Genomic DNA, 10,935 nt, shown 5'->3' on the forward strand with positions numbered 1-10,935 from the left:
ATTGTTGGGCGCGATGATGGCCCGCTTTGACCACAGAGACAGGATAGCCACGTTTTTCGAAGAACTGGCACATCTCCTCTGATTTGCTGGAAAAATCGGAGTCATCACTACATAGACGTCGAAGTCTAAGAAATTGAGAATAAGGGATGGAGTTCTTGACATGTGATGGATGTGACGATGAATACAACAAATAACTGTGTGAATCAGTAGGTTTGTAGTGCACACTAGTACATAGCACGTTGCCTCTAATAGAAACGTTGATATCTAGAAAAGCCAATGAAGTTTCCGAAATTTCCCAGGTATATTTAAGAGCCGGATGAAAAGAGTTGACGGAGGTTATAAATTGATCGAGTTCTTCTCTGCTGGATGAAATAGCGCCGATGCAGTCGTCGATGTAACGGCCGTAGAGTTCAGGTTTGGGGCCGTTGTACTGACTAAAAAATTGGTGTTCAACATATCCTACAAAAAGATTGGCATAGCTAGGTCCCATTCTTGTGCCCATCGCTACACCATTAATTTGTTTGTAATAGTTGCCGGCGAATGAAAAACAATTAAGCGTTAAAACTAGTTCGGCAAGGCGGAGGAGCGTTTCCGAGCTAGGTTCTTTGACAGTGCGTTGATCGAAAAAGTGTTTAAGTGCTTGAAGACCTTCGCTATTAGGAATGACTGTGTATAGAGATGTAATGTCCATGGTGAAAATAAGTTTGTCTTGGCCGGAGAAATTGAAATCGCGGAAAATTTGTAGTGCGTGTGTACTGTCTTTAATGTATGATGGCAAAGATTTGACGATAGGCGTCATAATCCTGTCTAAGTAGCTAGAAATGAGTTCGGTGGGGCAACTACAGGCAGAAACGATAGGGCGACCTGGGTTGTTGGGTTTGTGAATTTGTGAACTTGTGAACTTGTGAACTTGTCTTTTCATTGTCTTTTCATTGTTAACACTAGCAAGATATCGGGACCTAAGCGATCTGTTAAGATCACCGATCGTTTCACATGTACCTCCGCAAATGTCATTTATTGCATAACCTGCACGTTATGCAATAAATTATACATTGGTGAGACAGGTAGACGACTAGGTGACCGATTCCGCGAACACCTTCGCGATGTTGAGAAGAATGACAAGGATGCATCCAAGCCAGTCGCTCGCCATTTCAATCTGCCTAACCACTCCAAAAAACACATGGCTATCTGCGGCCTTTCCCTACATCTAGGTACGACGGAAAGCCGCAAGAATCTGGAACAAAAATTCATCTTTCAAATCGGCACCCTTAATCCTCACGGTATTAACGAACGCTTTTCATTTAACTAATATATTCCTTTTTTTCACGTTGCCATGTTACCACCAATAGCGTAGCTCCTACTCTACTATAAAAACTACACGTAACCCATAATACCTCGATTCGCTCTGACGAAGGGCTAACGCTCGAAACGTCAGCTTTTAGAATCTCTGTACGGTGGCCAATTTACATTATCAACTCCGTTGATAAAACCAAATTTTTGATAGGCGATGGTCGTGCAAGACTCACCAAGCACGTGACACCCGACAGGATTGTTTGTTGTCTGGCACAGCAGATGAACGAAAAATTGTTCCCCTCACTATTAAGTTCCAACCCAAGACCAATCTTGCCCAAGTACAACAACAATTTGGGCAGCAGGCAAGCTCATCACAAGCCACCGAAGTTGGCATAAAGCAGCATAGCGCTTCACCTGAAGTTCGATCATGATGGACACAAACAAGAGCTGAAAAAACTTCATATGGTCAGACGACCAAATGTGATTGATCAGTTATCGGACACCAAAGTGCTGAACAGTACAAACCAAGGGATTTCGTCGTAAAAATGTTCACTCAGCAACGTCTTCTTCTTCTACAGAATAAAGTTCAAAAGCGATCCTGGTTGTTAATCACATACTAGACCAATCCATAAACTGGATAAAGTGGATTGGCAAATTGATTGCCAGAACAATGAGTCATGTTCAGAGAAGCGACGGTCAAGATAGTCACACACAGAAGGTTGAGCGAATGTCCACCGATCTAACCAATCAGAATGTAAACAATTGGCGTGACGTCGGATAGCACAAGGATAGCACAGTTTTTCCCTCTCGCTGAATTCTGATTGGTCAGTTTAAATTTCAGTAGCTCTCGCCGTATGCAAGGTTCGGGTGAAACATCCGGACTGGATGACGAATTGAAGGCGGTGTGACGTCATGCGAAAACACTGAAAATTAGCATACTGCAAAATGATTTGGTTGAGTGAGAGCCGTGTATCCAACAAGGCCAGTTGCTTGCGTGAAAAAGGCAATAACAGTGAAATAAACATCAAACAGGTGAGGCAGAATAATAGTTAAAATAATAACATATAATTCACGCAGGGTACTTAAATGTTCGTCATAATTTGATGTTCAGACACAAAATCCAGAAGAACAGACAAGGCAAGACGAGATCATTCCTCCATGAGCCTTGTGTTCTCGCCTTGTCAGTACCGAAAAATCAGTTATTCCATGGTCATTTGCATAAGTTTTATCTAACCAATGCGATCATTTTGTACCGTCAAAATATTCAGTTCATTAGGTTAAAGACTATCACTGCGCTTGTAAGCTTGTTCAATGTTTTGGTCGTGGCATTTATTCTCTGCGATTGTTTGCGAATCAAGCGAATGATGACATAGCCTGCGAACGCAGACGTATTTCCGGCGGTCGTTTTACAATCTGCGTTCGCAGTCTAATGATGGGAATGAATATGAAAGAAAACTAGGAATTACGTTTCTCATGATATTACATTGCTTGCCTGTTCCAGACCTAAAAGAAATTGCACTTTGAACATAGTTAGAAACTAATAACGGAAGATCGGGAATGTGGAATTGGAAGCCGGAAAAATGAAATCCAGAATGCCAAAAACAATTTCCCAGAAAAATCCCCTAGCCTTTCCATGGGTCCAATAAAAGAAATTCCAGCTCATTTTAGTGAAGTGAAGTTGGCCAACGTATTATAATATTGAGTTCAACTAATCCTACACTTTTATTCAAGTACTGGGACTCGAAAGTGAACAGACGCACAATTAAATGAAACTTACGCGTTAGATTTCTATGAGCGTTCACTTATGTTATGAAGAACACTGTATTTACGGACAGTGAGAACAAACTACATTCTAAATTCTCGAAAACGTTTGTTGCCCATGTGTGCCGGAAATGACCCTTTCCTTTTCAGTTGCCAACACGAATGATATTGTGTAGTAAACTGTGATATGCATTCTGTTTACAGTGATATTGCAGGTAGACTGAGTTGAACCCTGGGATGGCTCGTCTGTCAAAAGCACAACATCACCTTATTTTGGTGTCAGTTGCAGCTCTTTTTTGCATTGAACGTGTTTCAGCATGTCCAAGTTTCGAGAAGGACTATTATCCAGTCAAACCCCAGACCTCTAACGCGCCCTACATGCTCAATGTAACCGATGAAGATGGGCGCTCTGTTTATGATATGTACGAAGGGCCACTTTACGGACCGGGTCAGATGACATACACAAGTAAGATACTAAAGCTGTTTCGTTTTACATTGCCATGCTTTAAAAGCGTGCGACACAGCCTGTGGCATATATAGAGAAAAAAGCAAAACCAGCTTGTTCCCCTCGTCTTAATAACAACTTGGCAAAGTGAATTAGTGGAACTGAAATAGGAGTTTTTTAAACCAATCACAATCGAGGGAATTGTAATTTTTATGATTAAATGAGTTACCTCAAAACGTTGAAGGATCGTGCAGTTTACCGTATGAATAGGTAAAAGACATGGACAAGACTTCAGTATTAACAGCTTGTAAACCAATCATGTGGCATCACTGAGAGACTCTCCTTTTAAGAACTTGTGAGTTTTGCCTTAGATGTTTCACTTTGAAATAGGCCATTTCCGAGTTCAAGTCTACCTCCTCTTCAAAGCGAGTCTAAGTGCTAAGTTTTTGTAATGGTAATTAGTTCTTCTTTACATATGAATGAAAACTAATTTTCATGAATAACAAAAACTTCGCACTTAGACTCGCTTTGAAGATGAGGCAGGCTTGAACTCGGAAATGGGCTATTAAAGTGCCACTTATTTACGTTTTGAGGTCACATTGCATTTGGAATCCTTTGTGTCATTTCAGTATCGCTGAATGGTACTCCGAATGGTAACACAACTGAGACGTTTGTTGGATTCATCATCAAGGTGTATAATGAGTTTGAAGATGAAGAAAGTGGTCAATTCGTGAAGCCACCGCCTGAGGGAGCATCTGTAACGAGGTGTCATTATCGTGGAAAATCTCACTTTGAACGCAGTTACTCTTCAGATTATATTATACTCGTACGTTAAGTGATATTTGTGTTTTCCTATATAAACAAATTGACAGTTAATGATAATTTTCTTGAGTACGACAAGTAACATTAAAATTAGGGAAATCTTTGTTATCATTATTGGCTCATTAGCATATGTCCATCACTTATATCATCATCATCGTATCTTAGTTTACCCCTCGGATTTTAGAGTAGCTTGATGTAGCTAACATCTCTGAACATTTACCCTCCCAACCATAATACACCACAATGGACAGATTACATCACCGTGAACTCCATGCCCTCAACGACGAACAGGCAAGGAATTAGCTCTGAGTATTGATCGGGCGTTTGATACTTGGCTGTCCGATATCACAGAAAATCTATGAGGCCTGGGACTTTGAGAATTCTAAGATTTTAGAAAGAGTCAGTCTATACTTTGGGTGCCAGAGGCTTTTTTTTCCGATTGAATTTGGAGGGCTTAAGCGAGAGAATCGGCGTTTTCCTCCTCACTTTCTCGGCGAAAGTAATCTCTTTAAATCAAAACGAAAAAAAGGACCTCTGGCATCTAGGGTAAAGAGTGTATGGCCTCATTAGCGCTTTGGACATCCGGCAATTTATCATTTTTTGATGGGCTAATATTTCGCTGATTACTAATAACCAAAGGTTTATGCTTAAGGAGATGACGCAGTTTAACGAGTTCTTTAAACTTCTGAAACCAACTGGTATGTTGATGAGACAAAGTGTTTTGGAGCTCAGTTACTTATGGTTACTTGACGATGACGATAACGATGATGATTATGATAATGATGATGATGCGTCCGAGCATTGGACAACCCAACACTTCATGATGGTGATCAATTTTTGCATCAGCTCTGGCTTATGTTTTTGCGTTTATTTACCCTAATTCATTACTGTGTTAATTTTCCGACAGAACGAGGTGGTTCAAAACTCTACCGGCAGTATGGAGTGGACCAGTTTTCAAATCAAATGGACATCTCCAAGTAAATACCCAGCGGGAAAGATCACAATAAGGTAGTTTTATAAGCTTCGCAGGGAATCAGATGTAATAAAGAGGAAGTTAGTATCAGTCTTAGAAGTAATATTTTAAAAATCCAAACAGCAAGAAGCAAATGAAAGCACGACGCCGAAGTCGGAGTGGTTTTATTGTTTCGAGGTGTTTGGAACCGGCCTGATGAAACACGAAGCACGAGTTTTGACATGACTTCTCAACCATTTTAAAGTGGTGATCTTTTGTTTTATCACTAAGACAAGTGATAAAACTTTGTAAAGGAAATGAATATTCAATACTTGGCTGAGTTTAAAAGGTAAAACTTTTAAATAAATTTACATAATAGGGCGCGATGGAAAGAGAGTCAGAGGCCTGATTCACACCGTAGCGGACGAATTTTTTACCGGTCGAAATATTTTCGACCGTACCGGCTAAAAATTCGTCCCCAATTTGGGCGTTCAAATTTTTAAACGGCGAGACGGCAAAATTTTCGTACGTTTAGCGTGGTTCCGTGTCAACGAAAGGAACCCCTAAAATGCACGAATTTTCAACCGATAGAAAATTCTTCTGGTACCGTGTGAATTGGGCCAGAATCACTTCGTTCTCGCTTGCCAAAATCTTCTTCCCAAAAAAGTGATTCGGTTAACGAGGCCGTTTCCAGTTTCAACTAAATATAAAAATAATTGGGCTGTGAACCTTGTCGCCGAATGGCTGACGTTAAGAGAGGTTCAAGTGCCGGTTTTAGAAAAAAAATGACTACGACCAACTTATTAAGATTAAAGCCTTGGGCTGGTCTTTCATATACCGGATCGGAAATAATTAATGGCCATAAATCAAAAGAACAAAGCGAACATAACAATACCTAATAGCCCTTATTCGCGATGGCCGCCATGTTGGATTTGCTATTATCATGCAAATGAGCTACACACTTCTGATGGATCAAACAACACAAGTTCGAGAGGTTGTAATGAACATCTTAGCCACACAGATGATTTGTTTCACGTTTATTGAATGTTTATCACCTAAGTCGTAAAATAGAATGATTACACAAGTTACTTCGATGTTTGTTTAGTGAAAAATGAGCAGATAACGAAGGAGAAAGTCAAAATGTCAAAGGGAATCAAAAGACATAAAATTATTATAAAAGGTACTTGATTCTAAATACTAAAATGGACTTTTAGCAGTGTTATTTCAATATTTCGACCAGCCGATTTTCCGCAATTTGCCTTTTTTCCAATGTTTGCCCCCAGCATAACACATGGCTAATTTGCATGACAATTTGAAAACCAACATGGCGGCTATCGTGAATAAGTCCTATTAGCAAGGCCTAGTCGAAATAACAATGGTTCTTTTGTCGCCTCTGCCATTTTAATCCGGTATATGAAAGTCTACCCAAGCGTTGAGTGCAGACACAAGTGCAGACATTGCTGAAATGGATGCTTTGTACTATTAGGTGTTCGAATTCGTTTTAATCCTATGGACGCTACTGATAAAAGGTACTGCGAAAGTTTTATGTTGAATATTCGGGAAATTTAAAATGCATTATGTGCGGGTAGTTTATTTATGTTTTTTTTCCCCGAAGGTTTATAAGCATAAAGGTTCTGCAATCATTAAAATTCAAGGGTCTTGATCAGTTTTTGAACTAACTCGGGCATTTCTTGATCTGTAGTTTCTTTGGGTAACAAGATACATGCACCTAGCCAAAATGAGGCACTCCGATGGACTAATAATCTTATGAATTACTAATGAGTTTGAGAAAGGGAAGACCACAAGGAACACAAACAAATTCATCTTCTTCTCCATTCGGTCTGCGTCTGCGTCTATCTGGGATAGACGACGTTACGACAAAAGACAACATTGCATTTCTTTTGATTATTAAAAAAATTGTATCGCAAATTATTCTCTCATTAAAAGCGAATAATCTATTTTAAGATTTTCCTATTCTACAATTTTTCTGTACGCACTTATCTCTCTTATAATCAATTATCGTTTTTATTTTCTTGGTGGTTGAATGGATTTATTTATTTATTTATTTATTTATTTAATCAACCCGTTAACACAACCCTCCTTGATTATCTAATGCCATTTTACAGTGTAGTTTCATCATAAAAGGAAGACTTAAAATTGAAAAATAGATAGACACACACACACACACACAGACGGACAGACTACTATATTATCAGTAAATTATCATATTCCAGTCAGTGTTGTTGCTTCAAATGTGAACAAAATGTATGCAATCTGGAGAGATTTGTTTGATTGGATACCAAGCATTTTTTTTGGAAAAGAGCAACACATTTACTAATCCTCTTGCTAAATCGATTATGATCAAACCCAATCCATTTTCAGCATCCGAACGGCTCTCCTGGCCTCCTCTATTTCAGCCAGACATTCTCGAGAACTTTACTCGTAATTCAGAAAAAGACTAATTTTTGGCCAGGTGAAGAGTTACAATCATGCTGGTTTTTCCTAGGGCTAGCGTGGTGAAAGAACACGGTGTCTACTGGGATGGAATAACTTTGACCCTAAACTGTAAGTAATTCAATATGGCTGTTAGTCACGTGAGCGAAAACGTTCCGTAGTTTTCTTTAACAGGTCAGAGCCTACAGCGTTGGTCGACTCTTACCTGGATTCCATTTCACTGTGAATTTATTATATTTCAGATAATACGTGCGCTGCGATTGGATAATTTTTCTGGCCGTATTCTACCGAACTGCCCGCTAAATTTGCAATTTTGATGCAAAACTGCCAATAAGATTATTTATTCGTTTTTAGGATCTTTATGCCTGTCTATCATTTGTGGCAGTTGAACGTTCTGCTTTACTTCTACTATTGTCCAATTCCCGCGCGCCTGATTACTCCAAAGATGTAGTAAATGTCTTACTAACTTCGTTTTCTCGTTTCGTACATATGAGTTATTGACCCATCCTCGGAGACCCAGGGGCAGTTAGTGTGGGCGGGAAAAAGTCTAAACGGGCGAGGAAAAAAAGTCGGGCGAAGAAAAGTCAAGAACGAAAATAGGAGCCCCTGGGATTCTTCTCTTAACCGACCAGTTCCGAAACCATTTAAAATCCTTGCCTGTGATATTTTGTGCCCAATCACCGTGTCACCGTTTAAGAGTAAACCACCATGGTACCCGTCCGACACCCGTCTATCTCGATTATCGTAGATCGATACAACAAAATTCGCCATGTTCACGGAATGCGCGCGCTTATTCGCAAAGAATTATGGTCATTCACAACTTCTCTCACGTGTTTTGAGAACTGTTTCAGCGTGTCTGATCGACTTACGCCATATTTACAGTGTTTCAAATTTGAGCAATTTGTAAATATTGACATACCGTATGCGCAGTACAGGATGCGCAGTGCAATACTGAGGAATCACCTTTAAAATAGAAGTCATTTTTAACAGCCCTTTAAAACGGGAGCCAGTTACCTCAACGTCAGCATTTGCATGAATTCATACGAATTTATCACATGAACACAATAACAAAACAAGCCAATAATGTCTCTTTTGACAGACCTGTGTGCCATGCCAGGCTGCTATCTTCCTGGAGGGTGTCCTTATGGCCTTGCAAAATCGAAGTTTGGATGCACACTTTGCGAATGTGCAGGTTCGTTGAATTGAATTGGTGACGAAGTGAGCTAGGATCAGAGGAAAGAGTGCTTATCCCTTCCACAAGCGAACACTATATTTTGCATTTAAATTTAACTACAAATGAAATGATTTTCGTTAACTCTACTTTGCAGGTGCAGCCTCTATTACTGTTCCATTCTCTGGCCTTCTGTTGATTCTTCTTACCATATGGCACAATTTGATGTGAAATCGCTTAAGCCTGGTTTTACTAGCGACGCAAGCATAAAACCTAAGGACAAAAGCGCTTATTTCACTGTGAAAACGGGCTTGACGCAAACATAAGCACAAGCGCAACAAGCACAAGCACAAAGGATCAAAACGTTCCCTTAAACCTCTCGCTTGCGTTGTGTGAAAACGGGACGTAACGCAAGCACAACGCAAGCTGTGATCTTCGTCCAATGAAAAAGACCCGTTCCAGATTCCACTCGCAACGCCGCGTTGTAAGAGAGAACATGGAACTAGCGGTGAATCTTTGTCTCAGCGCTGTGTGCCTGTGCTTTGCGTTATGCATGATTGGCTATCATTTGACACGAATCTCTAGTGCTTGTTTTATGCCTCGGCGCTGGTGCTTGCGTCGCTGGTATAAACCAAGCCTTAGTCATACGTATGGCACCCATATCGACGTCATGGTTTGTATGACGTGTCCACACTCAGCACCAAGCCTCCGACGAGAATCTCGACTGACCCGTTCAAGACCTGCAGCACAAAAACCCTGATGTGCAGAACACTCAACTTACGATATCTGTTAAAGTGAACCGTTTTTAATCGTTTAATTTCTAACTTTGAAAAAAGAAGCACTGGACTTTATAAAAAGTGTTTTCAAGATGTGGCCTTATTTCTACCTATTTGTGTCGCGCCCTTTCTTGTTGGTATTGAAATTTGGGTCATGTCTGTTATCTTGTCCTTAGCGCTTCGGTATGTATCTCGCCGAGTTCTTCGAAACATTGAACAAAAGCATTATTTTGCACCGGGAATGACCGTGTATCACGTTCCTTTTTCTTTCTGTTTCGATCATAATTTGCATGATCCGTTTTTCCCCCGTCCGGACATGAATATAAAGAGCAATGTTTGTGCGCGCGGGATTGTCTCAGCGTTCACTTCAGGACTGTTTCATAACGGGATAATACGAGGAAGAAAGGAAATTGTAACATCTGAAGAGGCCTGTAGGCGGGGGATCGGGGAGATTCTTGTCATTCTACCCCACAGCGGGGTGACTTTGCTTATGAAGACCCTTTGAAGGGGCGAGGATACTCGTTGGAAATTTTGAATTATATTAAACCCCTAAAGGAGACCAATCTGGGCGTGGCAAAGGCTTCTTTTGACCCCTTAAAGAAACATGTTAAATATATACGTATCTTGAAATTTCTTCGCCTGCAACCTGACCTTCACGGCTACATTGTCACTGAAAAGCTCCCATGAGGAGTTGTCAATAAAGTATTGTATTGTATTGTATTGTACATATTATGGTGGCGTTTTGCCCAGAATAGTCACCCGAAGTGAGACCGAAATCCGAAATATATACACCACACCCGTAAGTGAGACGGTGAGCATCCCCACCCCTTTCATATGCGAGTCCCTCCCCCTCCATCCAACCGGGTCTCTGCGTCTGCCAGTCTTGTTTGGTTTACCATATTTGGGAGATACTTGTTCAGTTGCCATAAGTGAGAGTGCCCTTTTCTGAATAGAGCGGTTTTCAATTGAGTGTCGAAAGTAATAAGATAATTACTTTGGTTTATGATTACTTCACTCATTGATTGGTGCAAAGTTCTCGCGCCATTTTTCAACCAATCAGAAGTGAAACTAAAACCAATCGTGGCTCACGCGTGCACATTTTCCCGCGCTTTGTGTCGGCTACGTGTAATTACTTCGAGTTTTGATTGGTTTGCCGGATTGTCTCAGTCCTTTTTGATTGGCCAAAGTAATTACTTTGGTTTTGGTTTTACGACACTCAATTGAAACTCGCTCTAGTGGCTTTTAGTGGTTTTTCGTATCT

The 10,935-nt window shown here is 40.4% G+C and overlaps 1 protein-coding gene across 3 annotated transcripts; it reads left to right on the forward strand.

Moving 5' to 3' along the window:
- Positions 1-2,213: 2,213 nt before the first annotated feature.
- On the forward strand, positions 2,214-10,389 carry LOC138000182 (uncharacterized). 3 transcript variants are annotated; one of them, XM_068846408.1, is made up of 7 exons: positions 2,214-2,325; positions 3,259-3,520; positions 4,129-4,325; positions 5,229-5,329; positions 7,780-7,838; positions 8,827-8,919; positions 9,056-10,389. In XM_068846408.1, the coding sequence occupies exons 2-7, from the start codon at positions 3,292-3,294 to the stop codon at positions 9,127-9,129; spliced, it is 753 nt and encodes a 250-aa protein (XP_068702509.1). In that variant the 5' UTR covers positions 2,214-2,325; positions 3,259-3,291; the 3' UTR covers positions 9,130-10,389. The 3 variants fall into 3 exon arrangements, with proteins under 3 accessions (XP_068702509.1, XP_068702512.1, XP_068702511.1); XM_068846410.1 differs by lacking the exon at positions 2,214-2,325 and adding an exon at positions 2,378-2,502; XM_068846411.1 differs by lacking the exon at positions 8,827-8,919.
- The last annotated feature ends 546 nt before the right edge of the window (positions 10,390-10,935 follow it).

This window comes from Montipora foliosa, chromosome 4, assembly GCF_036669935.1.
Source record: "Montipora foliosa isolate CH-2021 chromosome 4, ASM3666993v2, whole genome shotgun sequence".
NCBI lineage: Eukaryota > Metazoa > Cnidaria > Anthozoa > Scleractinia > Acroporidae > Montipora > Montipora foliosa.